Below are 22,656 nucleotides of genomic sequence, written 5' to 3'. Positions count from 1 at the left end.
GTGACGGGGACAATTTCCAGTCTATAGGCAGGAAATGGGCTTGTTTTGACAGATGTCAAGTGCTGCTTGTTTTTATACCTCCATCAGGGCTGAGCAGGCTCTGGGAGGTGGGTGATGGCCCCACTCGGCATGGGGATGAGATGGGTGATGGCCCTGCTTGGTGCTGGGGCGACTGAGCTTGGCCAAGGCTTTGCACAGGCACGCAGGGCTTCAGCCAGTCCCTGCTCTCTGTCTCCTTAAATCTCTGCTGCATTTCGTGTCCCAACAAAAAAAAAAAAAAAAAAAAATCTCCTTTTCCCCCATATCTGCACGTCCATGGGCACAGTTCCCGAGGACACATGTCCTGCAGGAGAGCCCCTTCTGCCCAGTGACGTTACCCTGGGCTGGGAGAGGGAGTCTGTGGATTTTCTGCTGGCTTTCTCTGATTTTTAAACATTGCAAAACAGCTTAAATGAGATGTCCAAGCTCCCTTGGACTCCGGAATCTCTCATATTTGTCTATCTGGGAGCCGGCCTGACAGGGGGATGCTCAGGGATCGCACTGTCTCCTGCCTGGGGTACAGCAGGTTGCTCCCGCTCTGCATCGGGTGCTCGCACCAGTAGGTGGGTGCAAACTCACCCTCCCACCCCCCCAAGACAAACCCATGTCGTGAGCCCCAAGCGAGGGTCACCCCGTGGCGCTGAGCAGCAAAGTCCACCCTCAGTGCTGCACAGAGATGGGGCTTGCAATAAATTCCTCCTTCACCTCACTCCATGCCTGCCCGAATCCCAGCAGCATCCTCCTGAATTGCAGCGGGCCTCCCCACCTCTTTTCCCACAGATGCCTCCACGCTGAGCAGAGGAGCTTAGAGCTCCTGCTGGGTGAGAAAATGCTTTAAAAATATAACATTTAGAGGCGTTCTCCCATCTGCGCGCAGCTAATATGCGTCTCTCATGATAGGTGTGCTGGTCCTGGAGCCTCCGCGCTTTGCAAATGAAGCCGCTCGCAGGGACCTCGCTGGGAGAGGGGGAAGAGGAGGTGCAGGGACTCGCCCAGGGGTGCCGACGGCGGCAGCGGCAGAGGACGAGCTGCCGGCCCAGCCCCTCGCCTGGCAGGTATGTGCATGAAGGGCTCTCCCCACGGCATTCCGGGTGAGGATGGGACAGGGATGACAGTGCCAGGCAAGGGGGGGGATGCTGCTGGAGCTACACCCCGCTCCGAGGCAGCGAGCATCGTTTCGGCACAGCGGCTCCTTCTCCTGCAGCCACCGCTCCCGGGGAATGACCCCCAGGCTTGCAGGGAGGAGAGGGAAAAGCCCTGCTGTGGGCCTTGCCAGAGCCAGGAGCAAAGTTTGGGGGTTCAAACCCTTTCCCAGCTGGGTGCTGGGCTCCAGCATGAGGCCGCAGAGGGCTGTTCGCACGGCAGCCCCTGCATCTCCATGCACAGGCAACCTGCCACCCCGGTGTGCTCCAGCACCCCCAGCCCCAGCGAGCAGGGATGCTACAGAGCTGCCAGGCTTCCTTGCACCCAGGACAGGGTTTTGGGGTGCCGGAGCCATCCCAGTGCACTTTTAGAGGGGTAAAAACACGTGCCAAAGCCTGCTGTCCCCATGGCAGTGACGTGAGATGGCACCCGGGCTCTGCCGGCACCCGGGTTTGTTATGGTGCCTGCGAAGAGGCTGGCTTGCAGTGAGGTCCGCTTGGCAGCCAGGGCAAAAAAAAAAAAAAAAAAAAAAAAAAGATGTGCTGAGGAGAAGCACGGCCGTGGGCCGGTGACTCATTGCTGGCTGGAAACGGCTTCAGCGGGCTCCTCGGTGGCGGCTCTGCGGCGGCTGCGGGAGCGGAGGGGGCTGCTGCGCCCGTGCCAGGGAGAGCGGGGACGGGGACGGAGCGGGTTGCAGAGGATGCTTGGAAAGGACCCAGGTCCGGAGCAGCATCCCATTGAGGGGTGCTGTGGTGGCTGGGGGAGGGCAGAGGGGGGGTGGGATGCTGCCTCTGCTGCCGGAGTTTCTTTGGGGTTTACCCAGGCTTCTCTCTGCAGGGAGAAGCAGGCAGAGCTGGCTGGGCTCCCCACGTCTCCAGATGAAGGTAAGGGCAGCCCAGGGTGGGGATGGGGGGGAAAGGGGTGGGTTTTGCACCCTCCCTCCCTGAGCAGCATTGCTCGTGTCCAGCAGGAGGGTGTCCCCTGGCCTGCAACCCCACACCCCTTCCATCCCTGGGACCCCAACCCTGTCCCCGGGATGCACCTCGCCAGCTGTAACCCACCCGCTGCACCAGACCCCTCGCCCTCCTTCCCCGTCCCAGCCTGGCCGCAGCTCCCTAAACCCCACAGGGGTATTTTGGGGGGCACCTGCCAGCCCATGCCCCCTGGGAGCCTGCAGAAATGCCAGCGGCATTTTCAGGGGTCTCCCCTGAAGGGGTGTCAGGCTGGGGAGGGGACGCTGCTGCCCAGCTCCCACCACGCTTTCTGTCCCCAGGGAGGATGAGCAGTCCCCAGGGGCACCCAGACCGGGTTTTGGCCAGGAGCGAGCAGAGCGTGGAGCACATTGGCGAGGTGAGAGGGGGCGGAGAGCAACAGGTTGGGGGGGGTGGCCCTTCCCTCCCCAGCCCCTTGGGCTCGGCCGGACCCCCAGCCTCTCGGTGCGGCTCTTTTCGGGATGCCGTCCAGCACCAGGGAGGGGTTTGCTCCGACAGCACCCTTGTGCCCCGCAGGTGCCAGGCACAGACAGGCAGGAGCTGGCTGCACGCACCAGGGACAGTGACAGGGCCGAGGAAGGTGGGTGAGTCCCCATCCTGCATCCCAGCTGGGTCCCCTTAGGGGAAAGCTTGAAGTAGCTGGGGACAAGCATGGGAACAGCGTGGTCTGATGGGGGTCAGCTCCCTTGGTGGGGACATGGGGACACTGGCCTGGGGGGACCTGAAGCTCCGCTGATGCCGGGGGAAGGATTGGGACGGTCCCACACCACAGGCACCTGCTCCCCGCTGGGAGAGGAGGGCAGAGGGAGGAGGGAAGGCCAAGGAAAAGCCTTCATCGTGGTCTCTCCCGTGGCGTTACCGCCTCCCTGCAGATGCAGAAGCCCCGGAGGAGCCGCTGCTGAGTTTCCCCAGCGAGCTCTCAGTGCTGGAGAGGCTGGGCTTGCACAGGTAAGACCAGTGAGCACCTGCGTCCCTCCGGGGTCTACAGGACAGGGGGGTCCCAGGGCACCGTGTTATCCAGGGATTGGACTTTCCTCCTCTCCCACTGCACAAGAGCCGCTCTCCAGGTGAGGGGCACTTGGGTTCCCACTTTTGGTGGTAGTTGGCACCCCTGGGAGCGGACGAAGGCCGTTTCCAGTGTGCAGTCCCCGTGGTGCTTCCACCTCTGACAGCACTTCTCTTTCTGCAGGGTGACTTTGACAGAGCAGGATGTGGAGGTGAGGGCTGCCGGGGGCCGCGGGTGGGCTGGGGAAGGGGGGCGGACGGACTGACACCTTGCTGGCTCACAGTCCTGGGACTGTGCCCTGCTCTTGGCCGCCCTCCAGGCACCGCAGTCCCCTGGCAGCCGCCTTACAAATCCCTTTCCCGGTGATGCTGTTGGCATTCCGAGGCAGCTGCATTTCCATGGCAAGATGAGCCCATCCTCTGCGTGCCCGGCAATCCCACAAAGTGCTCTGCAGCTCGCCGAGAGCACCCTTAGCCGGGGAGGTGGTAGAAGCCACGCTAATAAAAATAATTTCCCTGTGAGTGCCAGGGCTGAGTCAGGCTCTGCTGTCAGCCGGGACCTGCAGCGAGGGCTGGCGTCTGCCCGGCGCGTGCTCTTGCCAGGAGGACTTGGGATTTCCATACATTATCAGCTGCCTGGGGGACTTGTCTCTATCAGGCTGGCATCTCATGGGGACTGTCCCCAGCATGCAGCAGCCTAATGGGTGCAAGTGCTAATTATCCTTAGCACTGTCCTGCTTGGTGGCATGCTAAGGGGGGTCTGCATGTGCCTTGGGGACAGCAGCGCATGGCCCGGGTGGCCTCCCCTTTGCCCTGGGTCCCACCTCTCACCCTCCCACCCTGCAGGCAGCCTTTGCCCACCTCGCCCTGGCTTTTCGCTGCGACGTGTTCACCCTGCGGCAACGGGTGCAGGTGGAGAAACGGGCGCGGGACGCGGCGGAGGAGAACATCCAGGAGGAGCTGGGGCAATGTCGTGCTGCCCTGGAGGTAGGTGGGCGCCAGGGCAGGGGGGCTGGCATCTGCTGGGGGCTTCCAGCCCCAGCGGCGTTTGGACAACTTAAAGTCCTGGCTCTGGCAGCTCCATCCTCCCACTCTCCCTCCGCAGAGGCTGGCCCCATCCTGCACCGACACGGGCTGTAAGGAGACGCTGGAGCAGCTGCAGCGCAGCCTGGCTGTGCTGGCAGCTGCCGTCGAGCGGGCAACCAGCGCCGCGGAGAAGCTGGGGGCCGTACATCAGGTCTGTGCATCGCCTGGGGCTCCCGGCTGCAGCCAGGAGGGATGGAGGGTGCTGTGCCTGGGCTGGGGGACCCATCCCTGGGCTTGCTGGGGTTTGTCCCTCCTCCTCCTCATGGTGCTGGAGTTGACCTTGCGTTTGTATGTACCGGGGCGCAAGGGATCTGCCTGCCCTCGGGAGGGCATTTGCACTGCATGGGTGGAGGCACCGTGGGCTGCACGGTGAGGGACTGGCAGAAACCTGGGTCCTTAGGGACCAGGAGATGGGGGGTCTGATTCCTGGTTTTTACTTTCATTAAAAATAATCCAGCCACCAAGCCAGGAAACACAAAATTGCTACTCTACCCTTAATCGGTTTAGTGGTGGACTTGGTAATGTTAGGCTAATGGTTGGACTGGATGATCCTAAAGGTCTTTTCCAACCTAAACGATTCGATGATTCTATGATTCTATGATCCTGCCTGGCCACAGGAGGCCCGGATGAGCCGAGCAGCGGAGGTGATGGTCCAGCACGTGGAGAACCTGAAGCGGCACCACATGCGGGAGCACGCGGAGCTGGAGGAGATGAAGCGCCTGATCCAGCAAAACTCCCGCAACCGGCAGCTGGCGGAGACCCAGGGTGAGGTGGGCCCTGCCGCCGGGGCCCGTGCAGGCTTTGCACGGGGCGACCCTGCGGGATTTGGTCCCAAACCCCTCCCCGGGGCTCAGTGTGACCCTGCGCCACAGAGCCGGCGGGTTGTGTGAGCTGGGGCCCGGGGGCGGGTGACAGCTGGGGCCCGATGACAAATGCGAGGGGCCGGTGTAACAGCAGACGCGGCGCGGTAGCAGGTGCTGGGGGCCGGAGAGCCATCGTCCCGCGGCCCAGCTGGGAATGCGGGGCAGGGGGGCACGGGGCACAAAGGACGCTCTGTCCCTGGATGCCAAACCCCACGCACGCCATCACCAAGCAAGGTCCCCCAGGCTGGGCCACCCCTGTGACTTGTGCCAAGCACAGCGCACGTGGCCAGGACAGCTTTCCATGGGAGGGAGGTTTGCAACCGCCTGTGGATCAGCCCCATCTTAATTTTTGGGGATGATGTAAGGCTGCTTCTCTTTGCTCCCAGACGACGCGGAGCCACGGCTGAGACCTCACCCCCTGATGCGAACTTTCCAGCAGGTAACTGGTCCCAGTTCAGCAGCCCTAGACCCACCGCCTCCCCATGCCCTGCCGCTCTCCCTTGCCCGGCGGTCCCCACGCACCCGCTAGTCCCCGGGCAACGCCACTCCTGCCAGCTGCTTGCTGCGGGCAAGGTCTGCTAGAAATGCCGGGGATAAGGCAAAATGTAGGGGCAGCCTCGGAGGGCTGTCGGGAGACAGGGTGCCCGGGGTTGGGGAGACAGGGTGCCCGGGGTTGGGGTTGCTTGTCCAGGAGATCTCAGGCAGGTCCCTCTGCATTGCAGGGTCATAGCGCGAGAGCCGCAGGCTTGGCTGTTCTCTAGCACCAGCTCGAATTCGGCACTGATTCCCCTACAGCTCAAGAGGTAGGGGAGCGCTCGGGGAGGGGGTTAGGTAGCCCCGCCGGCACAGCTTGAAGCAGTAAGGACAGGCGCAAACCTCTTGGCTTTGACCGTCCCTCGTCTCACCAGCTCTCCGGCTTCCCCCCTTAGCGCCAGGGCCAGTGGGAGGCTGGCAGTGTCCCTTCTCCTCCTGGGTGTCCCTTCTCCTCCTGGGTGTCCCTTGCCTGTGCTGGGGAGGCGATGGGGAAGGAGGGGATGGGGAGCACGGGGAGGCGGCCGGCGCAGCGCTCACCCCCAGCCCCTCCATTGCAGGGGTCTGCCCGCCGCAGAGTCAGCATCGCCGTCATCCCCAAGCAGCTCTTGGTAAGGACACGTGCGGGGGGGGACGGACAGGAGCCGTGCGCCACTGTCGGACATGTGTCCCCAGACTCGGTGCTACTGGGGTCCCCACTGATGCTCCCACCTTCGGTGCCCAGCCAGGTGCCAGCCCTGACAGCCGAGCAGCCCCGGCCGGCGAGCCAGAGAGGGAGGGGACCCAGCGCCGGCCCAGCACCCAGAGGTAACTGCGTTGGGTAGCAGGGAGGCCGCAGCACCGGCTGCCGCTGGTCCACGGGCCACGGCACAGCACCCCATCCTCTCCCTTCCCAGGAGCGAGCTGGAGCCGCAGGGCCAGGGCAGCGCCGTGACCAGGGAGCCGGCGGCCGAGGCAGATGGCAGAGGCTCAAGCGCAGGGGACGAGGAGCCGGAGCAGCTTGGGCTGACGTGAGCAGCACCCTGCGTGTGCCCAGCATCCCCACTTTGTGGCTGCTGGACTCTCTGTGGTCCCACGGTGGCCAGCACGTGGGAAATGGGCTGGGGGATTTGGTGATGGAAGGCTGGGACATTGCTTGGCTGCCCCAGCCTGACCCTGCTCTGCCTCAGTTTCCCCCATGCATCGCGGGTCACCCGTGCCCTCCCCAAGCTCGTTGCATTTGGGTTTGCAGAAGGGCCAGTGAGGTTTGGGGTTGAGCTAAACACCCTCCTCATCCCCAGCTGGGGCAGAGGTGGGATTTGCTCTCCCCCCCGGATGATGAGCGTCCCCGGTCACCTTCTCCCCAGGTCCAAGGGGTCCCCGGCGGAACTGTGGCGGCCGTGGCTCTTCCTCCCGCAGCACTACTGGGTTTTGTTCTGGCTGCTTCTCCTGAGCATCGCCTTCCTCCTCCTCGTCCGTGTCCTGGAGCTGCAGCGGCTGCAGCCTGTGGCATCGCCCAAGGCCTAGCCAGAGCGGGGAGGGGGAGGCGGCCGGGAGGCACCCGCTCTCCGTCGCTGCTCTTTCCCCATGCTGTAAACCACCACAACCCTAGAATAATAAAATTGGAGGAAAAATGAGGGAATTTTAACGCTGGAGCAGGGGGCAACATCCTGTGCTAGGACCTGAGGTTTGGTTGGAGCCACCTTGCAGCGGCCGTCACCCACGCTATGAGTTTGCCTGTTCTTTCACACACCGAGGGGTGCAGGGATGCCACCGCATGTCCCCCTGTGCTGGGGACAGAGACCGGGCTGCCCAGGGCCCGTGGGTTTGTTTCAGAGCCATGTCCCGCTGTTTAGAGCCGTGTCCCGCTGTGTCGGCCCCTTCACCGTGGCCCATCCTCGGTCTGTGCTGCCTGGGGAGCTGTAATTAAGATCTAATGCTCGTTTGCTGCTGCCCAGGGGACAAAGCTGGGGCTGGAAGGAGCGGGTCAGCGTTCAGACTTTCCCATGGCACCACAAAGAGCTCACAAACAGAGGGAGCTGTTTCCGACCGCTCCGGCGCCTGGGAAAAAATCGCCTGGTTTGACGCAGGCGCCCCGTTTCCGCGTCCGCCCTGGCCTCTCGCTGCCCCGAAACACGGGTGGGCTCCGCTGCGCCCACACCCAGCAGTTTTGCAGGGGGCTGGCGGGCTTGAAACCCCCCGGCTAAGCTGCAGGGGGGCTGTGGTGGTGGGGTTCTGCACCGGGACCTCGCGGAGAGGCCCAAGGGGCTGTGGGAAGGAGGGATGGAGGTGCTGGGCTGGCTGGCCCTGCTCACCGTGGCCGCCGGCAGCGCCACGGGTGACTCACGGGTGGCCGACGTAACCCCCGCCCCGTATGCCAGCTCGCTCCGTGTCCTTGAGTCACCGTCCCCAGCCTCGTGGCAGGTTGTCCCTGTGCGTCACCAGCTCACGAGCCCCCTTCACCGTGACGCCGGCACGTGGCAAGCGGCCAGCAGCAGCCCCGAGGATGCCGCCACCAGAAAACCCCAAAAAGCACCTGGCCAGGAGCGATCTTCAGTGACCCCGGCGGCTCCATCCTCTGCCCCAAGGTACCTTCACCCCGCTGGGACTGTTCCCACCCGAGGGACCCAGGTGGAAACATCATCCCAAAAGTTTCCACGAGGGCTGGGGGGGTCTGGGACACTGGTTGGGGGCCAGGGCGAGCACCGAGCGGGTCCCCCCGCACCCACAGCTCCCCTCTGGCCTCTGTTTCTGGCGGGGGGGAAGTACGGTGCAGCAGTCAGAGCAGGGGCGGAAAGCGAAGCAGTTTTGTTTCGTCACCCAAATCTTTTTGTTTGCTTTGCGAAAAGGCCGGTTTCTCACCCCAATGTTAAAAAAAAAAAAAAAAAAAAAAAGCCAAAAACCAAACCCAGCCGAGGGTTGCTCCGTGCATCCCGTGCTCCAAACCTCCGTGGGGAGGGCAGGGCTGCCACTCGGGGGGGGGGGGGGGGGGGGCGGGTGGAGGGGGACGTTCAGCCTCCAGCGCTGCAAAAACCCGATCGCAGCAACATTTGCAGCGGCACAAAGCCGGGGGCCGCTCCCCCCCCGCCCCCCACTCCCAGCACCGCCTTCCAGCAGCCGGGACGCCTGGGTCCCCCCGGCCGTGGGGGAGGGGAGGGGAGGGGAAGGGAAGCGAAGGAGGGGAGGGGAGGGGAGGGGAAGGAGGGCAGGGAGGACCAGCCGGCAGCCGCTTGCCGGGCCGGAGCCCGTTTCCTGCTCGCCCGGCTGCGAGCAGCCCCGAGCCCCTCCCCACCCCCCGGGCTGTGCCTCAGTTTCCCCCTCCGAGAGGCTCTGGAGGTGAGTGGGGGGGTGGGGATGGTCACGGCATCCCTGGGGGGTGTCAGGGTCCCGCTGTCCCCACCCCCGCGTTCCACGCTCGGATGCGGGCAGGGCGGGGGGCAGCGTCCCACCGGCCGGTCCCCTCCGCCCGCGGGGGGCATCGCTCCGGGCCCGCCCTGCTGCGCAAGCTGGGGAGGGGGGGGGGGCCAAAACCGAGGGGTGATTCTGGGGTGCTGGGGGAAGGGGGGAGCGCTCAGCCCCGCCGTGCCCGTGTCCTGCGTGTCCCCGGGATGCGGGGATGCTCGGCGGCGGGGAGCGCTTTGTCTCCGGCTGCCCGCTCCCCAAAGCCTCCCCCGGGGGGCAGGGGGGTCCCCCCGCCCCGTCCTCGCTGCTTTTCCCCTCCAGCCCCTGAGCTCTGCTCCCCCCCCCGGGACAAAGGGAAAAGAGAGCAGCCCCCCTCCTCCTCCTTGACTGCATTCCCAGTACCACCAGTGCTCCCAGTGCCGAGTGGGATGGGGTGGGCAGCACTTTGCTAAGCACTTTCCCCCCACCCTGACCCCTCTGCCCGGAGCAGGGGCAGGGATGCTCCATGGGCCCCCGGGAGCGGGCCCCAGCTGGGGGTTTGGGGCTGTTCCCCATCCCAGGGCTGAGGCCACGGGACACGTTCCCCAGCCCCTGTGCCTGGGCTGGATGAAGGCCCCGGTACTTTTGGGTAATGGAACCCGGGGTTCACCACCGTACCCCAAGACACGGCTCCTGCCAACCCCGCAGGGACAGTGGGGCTGGGGCGAAGGAGAAGGAGGAGGAAGAAAAGGATGCGGGATGCGAAGCCTGGCCGTGCACAGACTTCCCCTCACAACAAAATTTGGCTGCAAGAGTCGGCTCCCTCCGTGGGTCCCATGCTGGGCAGGGGGGCAAAGCTGAACAGCCAAAATAGCGGAGGGCAGGTTTGCTTCCCCGCCCCCCCCCCCCCCCCAAGTGTTGTCTCTGCCTGGGGATCCCCTGGTATGTGGCCGGGCTGTGGCTTGTGGATCTCCTGCAAAGGGCAACGCCAAAATGCCCCGGAGAAGTGCCCACTGCTGCTGCCTGCAGCTGCAGGAGCCGAGGCTGGGATCTGCACCTGGGGGGGGGGTGGATTTTGGCACGTGCTTTGCAGGGGGGGGTTATGCACCCTTAAAAGGGACCCCCCCCTCACCCCGCACTGCGACACCCCAGCCCTGCAGCTGCCAGCCTCTGCCCGGTTGCCGCCGGCAGGTTTGTCCTCGCTCCTCAGCCCTTCTCCTGCAGCTCCACGCTGGGGTTGTTGTTAAGGTGGGCTCAGCCAGGAGGTGCCCACGCACCCTCATCGCCGGCTCGAACCAGAACAGCCGACAGGGATTTTTCCCCTCCCTCCAAGGATTAAAACCCAGCCAAATTAGGGCAGGTTTCCATGGGGTCGGCCAAGGCGATCTCCCTGCCCGGTCCCACGCCCGGGGAAGGACGGCACTTGCCAGGGCAGAGGCCTGGATGTTTCTCCGAAGAGCAGTAACGCCGGGAAGAGCGGTGCCCACCGCCTTTGCCCCTTCCCAGCCCCGGCCTGGCTCGGCCAGTGATCGAAAGCAGGATCTTTGGCCAAGCTGCTGGACAGCCACAAGAAATCCTCCATCCTGCCCGCCGGCCTTGGGGCCACCCCTGAAGCTGCTGGAAGGACTTTCCTGGCGTCCAGCCCGGCCCAGGGGTCTCCAGGCTGGATCCCAAACCCAGAGCAGCCAGCTCCGTGCTGGGAGCCGGTGCAGTGGCAAGGCGAGAGGCTCAGCTGGAAGGGGATCTGCTGCTGCTGGAAATCCTCCCAGCTTTCATTAGCTCCATATGGAGCTGCGTCCTTTCCCACCCCATTTCCATGTGCCTGGGAGACACGTGAGCTCCCCAGCAGCTCAGCCCCCCCGGGGCGGCTCCCCCCGCCGTCTCCCAAAGGGCTGCTTCTCTCCATGCAAGGGCAGGGGGGAGACCCCAACCCGCAAAGTGGGATGGGGTGTCCCTGCTCCCGGGATGCTCCGCATGCGCAGATCCCGGGTGATGTCCTCGTAGGCTACATGGCTGCAGCCACCCCAACCAGAGCCATCGTGAGCTGAGTCAGGGCTGGCTGCAACCCCCCCCCCCCCCATCCCTCCGGCTGGCGGGAGCAGTTTTAAAAGCAGAAATGCAAAAGGCGTTTGTGGGGAGAGCAGAGCTGGAGGCAGCCTGGCCCAGCACCGTGCCCCTCTTTGCTGGCTTTTGTGGGCTGAAAGCTGTTTGTTTGCACCAAACCTGCAGGAACCGAGTACCCGGGGGGGGTGGGGTGGGGGGGTTCTCTCCTTGCTTGCAATTGTCAGGGGGGTTCAAGCGTGCCAAAGGGGGCGTGCCAGCATGAGCATCATTTCCATAGGAAACTTGGTGTAACACAAGGCTTGTTGTTCTGCTTCCTCCAAGCCTCCCTGCCAAAGCGCCGGGGCTGGAAAGCTTTCCCGGGTGGCATGCTCCCCCCAGCATCACATCGGGTGGGAATCGAGGCCTTGAGGTTTTTTGGGGTTTTTTTTTCCTTTTGGAGTCAGGGGCTGGTGATGCTGGAGTGGGTGCTCCCAGCCCGGGGAGCTGCCTCTGCCCCATTGCCCTGGTGCTGCTGCATGGTGGCCTTGGCAGGCGCCAGCACCGTAATGTGAGCTCCCAGGGGAAAACCCATCGGCACAGGGCACCGGAGCCCGGCCAGCCAGCACAGCTGCCGGGAGGAGGGAGGGTGGCTGGTGGGTCAGCATGCCTGCACTCTCCGGTGAGGTTTGCAGCGCTGCCTCAGTTTCCCCAGGCTCCTCATTCTGTCCCGCTGGCAGGGCCAGAGGGCTGGCTCCGCTCCGGGGAAGAGCAGAAATCTGTCCCCAGGTCTCACAGCCGCGCCACGAATGCATCAGTCGTGTCCTCTGTCCCCGTGCTGCCACTTTGGGGACTGGTGGGTGCCTGCTCCCGCTCTGGCCTGGCTGGATGCTTTATCCTTCTGTCTGCCCAGGAAGGAAGAGGTTAAAATGCTGGGATTTCCTGGCTGCGATGCTCTGGAGGGAAGGTGACCTGCAGAAGTGCTTTGCATCCTCTGTGGCTCCAGCTGGCCTTGCAAAGTGCTGTGCTGGTGTCAGAAGCTGCTGGAGCGAGACCAAACTTGAAACCCAGCTAGAATTCAGGCTTTTCAGCCAAAATTTAAGCCCAGGCTTAAATGCCTCCATTCCCCTGCCCCACCGAGGGCAGCTTAGCTCGGACGCAGCGTCTGTCCCCCTCCGGCGTCCTGCTGCGGGGCCGGCTGCCGCCTTCAGGGTGCTGCGGCGTGCCCGACGGTAACGCCGAGCGGCGAGAGGGCAAAGAGCGATGGTTCAAAGGTAGGAGCGCTCCGGTTTCCCGAGCCTTCCCACCGGTTCCTCCTTGGCCGCGTCTCCACCAGCTGCTTTGCCGGGCTGGGGGAGGCTTTCCCAGCCCTGGGGCTTGGTGACAACGGCTGGAAGGGGCAAAGCTTTGTGCTTCGTGCTCGGGCTGGCAAGGCAGAGGGTGGCATTGGGACGGTGCTGGGGGGACGGTGTCAGGAGCGGGAGGCAGATGCGAGGAGTGCTGGTCCCCTGGGAGATGCTGGGGCGGGAGGGTTTTGGGGTGCCCATAGGAGAATGAGCTGCACCCCGCCTCCTGCACGTTCCCTGGCGTGATGGGGCTGTTTGTGGTGGTGTAGCTTTTTTTGGTTTCCTCACTGGTGTTTCCTATGTGCTAATCTGTTTCCGCCCCGCTCCGGAGGTGGCAGAGGCGGAGGTGGGGGGCGGGGGGGGGGGGGGAAGCCACCTTACTCTCTTTACAAAAGCCAGGATGGTGGGATGGGGCCAATCCTGCTCCCTCCTGCCCGAAGGCTGGGTCATGCTGGTTTTTGGGGCAGCTGCGGTTTGTCCCTGCAGCTGGGACCCCCTCCCTCCATCCCTCCCGCAACGAGGCCAAGGGTGAAGAAGAAGGAAGCAGCATTTTTGCTCCAAAACACCTCACTCTGCTCTCGGCTGCTGCAGGCACACGCCATATGGAGGAAGCCGCTTGCTGCCACCGCAGCCCTCCCCGTCCCCTCCCCTGACGTCACCGCGGCAGGGTGACACCGTGGCTCACTGGGTGCAGCACCCGGGGGAGGTTCCGCCAGCCGCTGCCAGAAAGGACCCCTATTTTGGTGGCACCGTCGCCCAACAACAGCCCCAGCTGGGAAACCTTGCGCCGAGACAGCAGGTCTGGTATCGGATGGGTTTGCGGATGGGGGTCCAGGAGGGTCCCCCCCGCACTTATCGCCACTGTCCCTCACCAGGCTGCCGGGTGAAGCGGGATGAGCGTGCCGGCCGATGAGCCAGGCAACCCGGCCCATGCCATCTTTGAGAGGTTCCTGCGTGCCGGGGAGTGCCGGGAGGTGCTGGGCTGCTTTGGGGAGCTGTGCCGGCAGCTGGGGCTGCAGGGCAGCGGGCTGCAGCTCTACCATGGCCTCAAGGCTGCCCTCAACTACTGGAGTGCCAAGGCCCTGTGGAGCAAGCTGGATAAGAAAGCCGGGCACAAGGACTACGACCAGGGCACAGCCTGTGCCAGCACCAAGGTACCGGGGCCACGGGGCGTGGCGTTTGGGTCCCTCCTTGCCCTGCATCCTTGTCCCTGGGGTGAGAGCATCCCTTGGGGCACCCTGGCCCCCAGCCCGGGAGGATGTGGGATGGTGCTGGGCAGGAGGTTGATGGGGTTTAACGGGACAGGGTGTTAATTAGCACCGCTCTCCTCCCTTGGTGTCCTTCCTCCTCACTGGGGACATCCCATGGGAAGCTGCAAAGGGGCAAGGGGACCTGCCGAGCCCTTTCTGGGGGACAGGAGCGCGCGGGGGTAGGATGTCCCCTGGGGCTGGGGGGACCCTATTTCTGTCCCCCTGTCGTGGAGCTGATGGCTTTTGTCCCCACTGCTGGTGCCCCCATCGTCCCCCCCAGCCCTGTGCAGGGGCTGGCAGGAGATCAAACCCGAGCCCCGGTTTTGAGCCTGTTGCTGGGAAAATCTCCCCGTTTCCGGGCTGCAGCAGGCAGGGGACGTGCATGCCTTATCTCACCGAGCTCTTTAATTGCTGCCATTGCCCCATGCGAAGGCAAGGTTCAGGCAGCCGGGGAGGCGGGTGGCACCCCACAGGACCCCCCCACTTTGCAGGGAGAAGCAGTGCTTGCAGCCCGGGGCAAAAGGGGACAAGTGGGGAGGGCCAGATCCTGACCTGGGGAAGGTGGGAGATGCTGCCTGTGGCGGTGCTGAGCTCCTTGGGGATTTTACCCAAAGCCCTGCTCTCAGAGGGGGGTGCCCGTCCCCTTCACGTCGCCCGTCCCCTTCACGTCACCCGTCCCCTTCGCAGTGCCTGGTAGTGGGGGCCGGGCCCTGCGGGCTGCGGGCGGCCATCGAGCTGGCGCTGCTGGGCGCCCGCGTGGTGCTGCTGGAGAAGCGGGACTCCTTCTCCCGCAACAACGTCCTGCACCTCTGGCCCTTCACCATCCACGACCTGCGGGCGCTGGGCGCCAAGAAGTTCTATGGCCGCTTCTGCACTGGCACGCTGGACCACATCAGTGAGTTTTGCCAAGCTCTGCACCCCTGGGGTTCCCCCACTGGGGGGGGGGGGCAGGGACTGGGGGGTGCAGCCCTGAGTGTCCCCTCTGCCCTCCCAGGTATCCGGCAGCTCCAGCTGATCCTGCTGAAGGTGGCTCTGCTCCTGGGCGTGGAGGTGCACATCAACGTGCAATTCAAGGGCCTCGTCCCCCCCACGGGCGAGGCGGGCGGACAGGGTAAGGTATCGCTGCGGGGTGGGGGGCATCCCTGGGGACAAGGACGGGGCTGAGGGTGGCCGCTCTGAGCCCCCCTGTCCCTCTGCATGCCTTTTTTGGGGGGGGGGGGGGGGGGGTGAGATGCAACCATCTCCTCGACCTGGAGCAGGTCCCAGCTGAGACCCAGCACGCTCATGACCGTCCCTCTCCCCACAGGCGGCTGGCGGGCTGTGCTGCAGCCCGGCTCCTCTCCCCTCAGCCACTACGAGTTCGACGTCCTCATCTCAGCCGGCGGTGGCAAATTTGTCCCCGAAGGTGACAGCAGCGGGTCCCTGCACCCCCGGGATTGGTATCGGGGGGCTGGGTGGGGGCTCACGCCTCTCCCTGCCCGCAGGGTTCAAGCGGAAGGAGACCCGGGGGAAGCTGGCCATTGGCATCACCACCAACTTCATCAACCGCCACAGCCAGGCTGAGGTGGAGGTGGCCGAGATCAGCGGCGTGGCCCGAATCTACAACCAGAAGTTCTTCCAAAACCTCTACAACAAAACAGGTCGGTGGTCCCGGCCCCGGAGTGGGGAGCGCTCGGGGGTCCCCAACCCCCGGTGCAACTGGAGGCTCAGCCCTGGGACGTCCCCTGCGTGGTGGGATGCGTGTCCCCACACGGTGCCCCATCGCAGGGGACATTTGGGGGCTGAGCCCGGTGCGGGGGCTCCCCATGGCCCCGGCTCTGCCCCGAGGCTCAGCTCAGCCCCTTCCCCATCAACAGGCATTGACCTGGAAAACATCGTCTACTACAAGGACGACACTCACTATTTCGTCATGACGGCCAAGAAGCAGAGCCTGCTCAAGAAGGGGGTCATCCTCCAGGTGAGGAGGGCAGGGTCTGGCCCCGGCATCCCATAGTGATGGCCAGCTGGGATGCAAATCACGGGTGCTGGTTTGACCGTGCACCCCTGGGATGATGCGGGCTTTGGCAGCCGCTGCCTGTGCCGGTGTCCCGTGCTGGGGGAAAAAAAATCTCCTTTTGGGGGACTCACAGCCCCAAGCCTGGTGGCACGGCTTCACCCCAGAGCTGGCTGCACCCAGGCTGGGGGGCAAATGCCACCTCCCGCGTCCCGGCTGGCTTCACCCCATCCCCTCAGGACAAAGCGGACATCGAGAGCCTCCTGTCCCCGGAGAACGTCAACCGGGATGCCCTCCTCAGCTACGCCAAAGAAGCTGCCAACTTCTCCACCAACTACCGCCTGCCCGAACTGGAGTTTGCCCGCAATCACCGGGACCTGCCGGACGTCGACATGTTCGACTTCACCTGCATGACACGCTCGGAGAACGCGGCGCTGGTGCGGGAGCACAATGGGGCCCGGCTGCTCCTCGGGCTGGTGGGCGACTGCTTGGTGGAGGTGAGGGTCCCCCTTGCAGCACCGCCACGTGCCTCAGTTTCCCCTCTCCCTGTGAGACGTGTTGCTCGCAATATATTCCCCCTCCCTGAGCGTTTCTCATCCCAACTGCCTGGTGCACGCCGTGCCCAGGGGCAGGCTCCCCAAGTCCCGGTAGCAGGATGCTTTGGTGGGGTTATCCCCTTTCCCGAGAAGGGGATCGGGGAGCGGTTCAGGGTGGAGGAGTAGCCCAGCTCCTCCCCAGACGCATCCACACCGGTGGCAGCGCTGGCTCAGCCGTGGGGCCGGGGAGGAGACGGCCACCCATCCGCTCCCTGTGCGTCCCGCCGCTGCTCCCTGCTTTCATCCCCGGCCAAGCCCGGCAGCTCCCTGCCTCCTCCCAGCCGCCCCAACCGGCCGCGCGGCTCCAGCCCTGGCTTTCTCTCTGCGTTTCCCTCCGCAGCCCTTCTGGCCGCTGGGCACCGGCGTGGCCAGGGGCTTCCTGGCCGCCTTCGACGCAGCGTGGATGGTGCGGCGGTGGGCGGCCGGCACCCCCCCGCTGGAGGTGCTGGCTGAGAGGTGAGCGTCCCCATGCTGCAGGGCTAGTCCTGGGCCAGGCAAGGATGGTGGCACCGAGCCCAGCCCTGTCCCTTGCACCCAGGGAAAGCATCTACCAGCACCTCTCGCAGACCTCCCCGGACAACACCAACAAGAACATCAGCCAGTACAGCATCGACCCGGCCACGCGCTACCCCAACATCAACCTGAAAGCCATCAAAGCCAACCAGGTACCCGGCCCAGGTCCTGCCATGGGGCAGCCATCCAGCCCAGCCTCCCCGGCAGTCAGGGTGACACCGATTTGCACCGTCCCCTGTCCCCAAAGGGTGTGAGGCTGAAGCTGTGGGTCCCCAGGGCATTTCATGCATTGCCTGTTGCAGATGCAGGTGGTTCTGGGGAGGTGTGGGGCGGCTCCGGGGTGTCCCCTTGCTGGGGTCAGCTCCCTGCGCTGGCTCTGTGCAGGGGGTGACCTGCCACCGGCATGTCCCCATTGGCAGGTCCGGGACCTCTATCTCGTGGGCATGGTGGAGGTGGACCACAAGAGGAAGAGAGACAACCGGCTCAGCACTGGTAGGAGCAGCCAGTCCTGCCCCGGCCCCTGCAGCGCCAGGACACCCCATTCCTCCGGGCAGCCCATGCCAGAGCGGCTCCTGCCCTGATTTTCCTCCCCATCCTTCTTTTCTCGAGCCCTGGCCAGTGTCTAGCTGGCCGCCACGCTCCTCCCAGCAGCGGCTGCGTTTCCATCCCGGTGGCACCGCTGGTTTCTGTTCCCTCTGCCCACGGCCCCCGTGGGGACCCAGCCCCCAGCTGCCTTCTGGGGGGAGGCTGTCCCCCTCCTTCCTGCCCGCACCAATGCTGAAACATTGACGGATGCTTTATCAACCCATTTATTGAGCCTTGGGTGGGTTGTTGCATGGCGGGGGGGGTCTCATGTCACTCCCGTAGGACCCCCTCCCCCTAAAGCACTGCTGCAGGGAGGGGGGGAGCGGGCTGGGGGTGTTGTCCCTGCCTCTTTGGGATGGGGACACATGTGCTGCCTCCCCAGCGGTGTCTGGAGACGCCTATGAAGAGCTGCTGAGCTGGTGCCAGGCCAGCACGGCCGGTTACCCCGGCGTGGCGGTGACCAACTTCACCACCTCCTGGACCAGCGGCTTGGCCCTCTGCGCCCTCATCCACCACTTCAGACCTGACCTGGTGTGAGTGCCTGGGACCCCCCGCCCAGGACACCCCCATCCTGTGGAGCCCACCCTGATGGCACCCATGTCTCCCCCCAGGGACTTTGACTCCGTGGACCCCCAGAATCCCATCCGGACCCACCAGATGATGCTGGACATGGCGGAGCAGGAGCTGGGCATCCAGCCTGTCCTCTCCAGCGCCGAGATGGCCAGCATGGCAGAGCCTGACCGCCTGGGGCTCATCACCTACCTCAGCCAGTTTTATGAAGCTTTCAAGACCTCTCCAGGTGTGAGATTCTGGGGGGGTTTATCCCACCCCAAGCCCCACCGGGGCTGGTTGGGTGCCCACACTTGTAGGTTGGGTGCCACCAGCATGGCCGTGTCCTCTCTGTGCAGAGGTGGAGGAGGTCAGCAAGAAGCCACTCTCTGCCCGGGGCACGCGAGGGGCCATCCTCTTCCTCAACAAGCTGCAGAAGAGCCGGAGCCTGACACACAAGCGTGCCCAGGTGAGGGCACCCCCACCCAGACCCTCGTGACACCCCAAAACCATGCCCCCCTCCCCATCCTAGCCGCTCCCTCTGCGTTTGCAGGACAGTGCCCAGAAGGATGCTGAGGCCAAGAGGAGCCGCAGGGAAGCCAAGGTGGGTCTGCCCTGGGCGCCTCGAGGGATGCTCTGCCGGGGTGCAGCCATCCCGGGGAGAGAGCGGGGGGCTGATCCTCCTCCCGGCTTGCTCATAGCTGGACGTGGGGCTGGATGGAGACATTCTGGACGGTGCCCACAAGCTGCCACACACCACCGTGACGGAGCCAGGCCAGGTCGGTCCCCGCGTCACCCCCGGGTGGGGGGGGTCAAGTGCCGGGTGGGTGCCTGGGGGGCACCGGCGGCTGGTGGGGCCGAGCCAAGGGCTGGGACCAGGGCTGCGCAAGCGAACGCCCACAGGCTCCCGGCTCCTCCCTGCTTGTTTCCTGACCCAACTGGTTTTCTGGAGGCAAGACCTGCCGCTCCCTCGCTGGTGCCAGCAACCCCGTCCCGAGCACCCAGACCCACCTCTGCAAGAGAGGCAAAGCCCCCCCCCCCCCCCCCCCCCGAAATCCCTGGGCTGCCGGCAAAGCCCCGGGGCAGGGTGGGTGCCAGCACCCCGGTGCCACCGCAGCCTGTCCTCTCCCCTTGCAGCCGCCGGCCCGCGGGGAGAGCAGCGACGCCTGCTACTTCTGCGGCCGCCGCGTCTACATCCTGGAGCGAGCCAGCGCCGAGGGACGCTTCTTCCACCGCGGCTGCTTCCAGTGCCGGCAGTGCGGGGCCACCCTACGCCTGGGCGACTACGCCTTCAACGAAGAGGACGGTAAGGCGGGTTTTGGGGAGAAGGGGTGCTCAGGGCAAGGCTTCTCCACCTTGCAGGTCATCACATGGGTTTGGCCCCCTCCCAGGTCATTTTTACTGCTCACTTCACTACCCCAATCCCCCCCGGATGGACCTGCCCCGGGCCGAGCCCCCGGCGCTGCCCCATGCGGTAAGTCACCGTAAATCCCCACAGGTGATGGGGGAAAGGCAGAAGGTGGAGGGGGGATGCTTGAGCACAGCCCCGTGCTGCATCACCCCTCCGCCGCTGGCTCTGCCCTAGGATGCTGCTGCTGCCCACCCGCCCTCGGATGCTGGGAGCCCGTATGTGTCCCCCAAGGAGGAGGCACCCGGTCCCCTGCAGCCCCCACCAGCAGCCCCACAGCCGGGGGGAGAGCCTGGGGCAGCGGAGGATGCTGCGGATGCTGGTGATGTGGAGGAGCAGGAGCTGCCGGCACAGCCCGGGGGGGATGCGAGGGAGGAGGAGGGTCCTGGACCGGAGCCCCGAGGGGTGGCAGAGGAGGGTCCCGGACTGGAGCCCCGAGGGGTGGCAGAGGAGGGTCCTGGACCGGAGCCCCAAGGCGTGGCAGAGGAGGGCGAGGAGAGTGGGGGCAGGAGGAAGATCATCCTCACACCCCTGGAGAAGCTCAATCTGGCCACGCTGAACCTCACCAGTGAAGCGGAGCCTGAGCCGCCACCGAAGCCGGCTCGTCTGCGGCTCCAAGTAGCGCCCGAGGCCCTCCCCGCCGGGTGGCAGGGACAAGGCATCTGGGAGGAGGAGGGAACGGCCGTGGAGGAAGGTAGGTGGCTGCAAGCTGGAGTCTCCGGCTGAGCAGGGCTGCGGGGCCCTCTGGTAACCCTGCTGTGCCCCACGTCTTGCTCCTGAGGCACCTGCCCAAAATGGCTCTTTTCTTGGGGCAGCTTTGGAGGAGAGCGACAGTGAGGAGGAGGAGGAGGAGCCCGAGGAGGACGACACAGGCCTTGGCATCATGGCAGAGTTGGTGAGCGCTTTCCCCGAGCAGCAGTGGCCCCACCTGCCCGGGTGGTGGCTGGGGCTCTCGCTGGTGTCACCTCTCACCAAGGCATCGGGTCCGGCTCTGCTCTGGCTGCTGGGGCAGGAGGTGCCCAGCGCAGGGACTGACCCCCCCACCCCCCCCCCGGCCCATGCCACTGTCCTTTTGCAGTGCCTGGGCCTGGGAGATGATGATAAATATCCCACCTGGAAGCGCACGCTGACCCGCCGGGCCAGGGAAGCCCAGATGAAGCGGTTTTGCAAAGCACAGGTAGCCCCATGGGGGAGAGCTGGGTCCCCAACCCGGCGCTGTCCCCCGTCCCCCCCCCCATCCCGCTGCTGGTGGCCATGTGCCGGGAGGTGCCGGCCCTCGGGCGAGCGCTGCCCTTCCCTTGCAGGCCATCCAACGGCGGCTGGAGGAGATTGAGGTGACATTCCGGGAGCTGGAGCAGAAGGGCATCAAGCTGGAGAAGTTACTCCGGGATGAGGATGGTAAGGCCAGGGGTGACAGGGCACTGTGATCCCCATGTCCGGGGGGGGTCTGTGCCCTGCTCACGCCCCCTCCGCTGCCCTGCAGGCACCCGGGCCGACCAGAAGACACAGTGGATGAACCAGCTGCTGTACCTGGTCCAGAAGAAGAACAGCCTGATGTCCGAGGAGTCGGACCTCATGATCACGTAAGGCTTGGGGGGGATGCTCCCCAGGCGGATCGGGGGCTCGGCTCACCCCAGCCCAGCACCCAGCACCCCCCTTCCCTCCCCGCAGGGTGCAGGAGCTGAAGCTGGAGGAGCAGCAGTGGCAGCTTGACCAGAAGCTCCGGTGCTACATGAACAGGGACGGTGAGTGCCAGCACACGCTGGGGGGGGGTCCCTGGGCATGGTGGGGGGAGTGGGGCCGGGGCTGTGGCCCACCCAGCCCTGCTCCAGCCGCCTGCTCCCGCAGAATCCCTGAAGACCCCCGAGGATCGTGTGGCCGAGCAGGAAATCCTGGTGCAGCTGCTGGAGGTGGTGAACAAGCGCAACGTCCTCATCCACATCCAGGAAGAGAAGCGGCTTAACGAGCTGCAGGCCTGATCCGTGCAGCCCCCCCGGACCTGCCGGTTCCTCCCCAGGGAGGGACGAGTGGTCCCCCCCCCCCCCAGCTGAGCATCACCCTGAGCTGCTTCTGAAGGCGGTGATGCCTGAGCTGCCCGCAGGCAGCTGCTGCGGCGAATGCAGGTCCCCGCTTGCCAAAGCCTGCTGTGGAAGGGCCGGACCCACTGACGGACGCCCACGTGGGGAGACACCGAGGAGCACCCCAGCTTTGGGGTGCAGAGAGGGCATCCCCACGCTTGGCTGGATTGCCTTTGCCTTGTGCTTGCTTGAAAACAGGATTTGCGGGGGGGGCTGCGATGGCTCTGCCAGGCGTTTGCTACAGGAGGAAGATGCCCCGCAGGGAAGTGGGGTCTCATCCAGCGCAGGAGGTCCCACAGCCGTCACTGCTTCGAGGGGACATTGCCCAGAGGCTTGGCCAGGGCACTGAAAGCTTTTTTTGTCTGGCAGAACCCCTCGTGCTGGAGTTGCCCCGCTGGCTGCCTCAGGCCAGGCTCCCAGCAGGAGCGGTGGCTCACGGCCCCCCAGCCAGCCCCAGGCCCCCAGCACCAAAGGGCTTCACTCCGGGCAGCGAGGACGTGACTGTGGCCACCACAGGCGAGTCACAGCGGAGATGCCAAACGTGGAGGGGCAGCATCAGGAGTAGCCGCCTGGAAGCCACCCTGGGACATCCATTCCATCCATCCTAACCAGGGACATCCATTGCAGCCTGGGATGCCCTTCCCAAGTGGGGAACATCCATCCTAATCCAGGATATCTGTTGCAGCCTGGGATGTCCTTCCCAGCTGTGAACATCCATCCTAACCCGGGATATCTGTTGCAGCCTGGGATGTCCTTCCCAGCCTGGGATATCCGTTGCAGCCTGGGATGTCCTTCCCAGCCTGGGACATCCATCCTAACCCACAATGTCCATCCCAGCTAAGGACAGCCATCCTAACTCAGGACATCCACTGCGGTCTGGGACGTCCATCCTAACCCAGGACATCCATCCTAGCCTGGGACATCCATCTCTTCTGGGGACACCCGTCCCAGCCAGGGACACCTGGCTCTACACGTGGGGCCAGCGACAGACTGGACTGATCCCGCTGCTCTGCATCGCTGCTTTTGGGGGCCACGTCCACGCCGTCCCTGGTCAGAAACCTCCCTGTGAGGCCCCGGGGCAGCAGCTCCCCGAGAGGCTCGTGCCCAGGGCTGGCACTGTGTGACACCAAGGACAAGGGCCACCAGCTGCCGTGTCCTCCTTGCCCCTTTGGGGCTTCTCCCGCTTTGGCAATGCCCAAGTGGCCTTTGCGCAGACCTCTCCGTCCTTTCCGGAGTCCCCAGTTGTTGAGGGGTGACCTCCACAGCCAAATGGTGCTTA

The 22,656-nt window shown here is 65.0% G+C and overlaps 1 protein-coding gene across 1 annotated transcript; it reads left to right on the top strand.

Annotated features, from left to right (window-relative positions):
- The first annotated feature begins 13,298 nt into the window (after positions 1-13,298).
- On the top strand, positions 13,299-21,278 carry MICAL1 (microtubule associated monooxygenase, calponin and LIM domain containing 1). The gene is made up of 25 exons (XM_075722293.1): positions 13,299-13,559; positions 14,343-14,550; positions 14,650-14,766; positions 14,962-15,060; positions 15,140-15,295; positions 15,512-15,612; positions 15,888-16,145; positions 16,585-16,700; positions 16,783-16,909; positions 17,177-17,249; positions 17,725-17,875; positions 17,954-18,141; positions 18,251-18,360; positions 18,445-18,495; positions 18,593-18,670; positions 19,029-19,197; positions 19,283-19,365; positions 19,477-19,681; positions 19,748-19,993; positions 20,115-20,194; positions 20,378-20,476; positions 20,604-20,697; positions 20,783-20,882; positions 20,971-21,044; positions 21,148-21,278. Exons 1-25 carry the CDS (start codon positions 13,299-13,301, stop codon positions 21,276-21,278), a joined length of 3,375 nt encoding a protein of 1,124 aa, XP_075578408.1.
- Positions 21,279-22,656: the final 1,378 nt, after the last annotated feature.

This window comes from Pelecanus crispus, chromosome 17, assembly GCF_030463565.1.
Source record: "Pelecanus crispus isolate bPelCri1 chromosome 17, bPelCri1.pri, whole genome shotgun sequence".
NCBI classification, from domain to species: domain Eukaryota; kingdom Metazoa; phylum Chordata; class Aves; order Pelecaniformes; family Pelecanidae; genus Pelecanus; species Pelecanus crispus.
This window is presented reverse-complemented; position numbering and strand designations above follow the sequence as displayed.

Bases quoted from the DNA above. Each gene is read 5' to 3' on its own strand.
- MICAL1 (XM_075722293.1), top strand. From the start codon at position 13,299: ATGAGCGTGCCGGCCGATGAGCCAGGCAACCCGGCCCATGCCATCTTT. The intron at 18,361-18,444 runs GTGAGGGCACCC...CTGCGTTTGCAG, and splicing joins TGACACACAAGCGTGCCCAG to GACAGTGCCCAGAAGGATGC. The intron at 20,883-20,970 runs GTAAGGCTTGGG...CCCTCCCCGCAG, and splicing joins GAGTCGGACCTCATGATCAC to GGTGCAGGAGCTGAAGCTGG.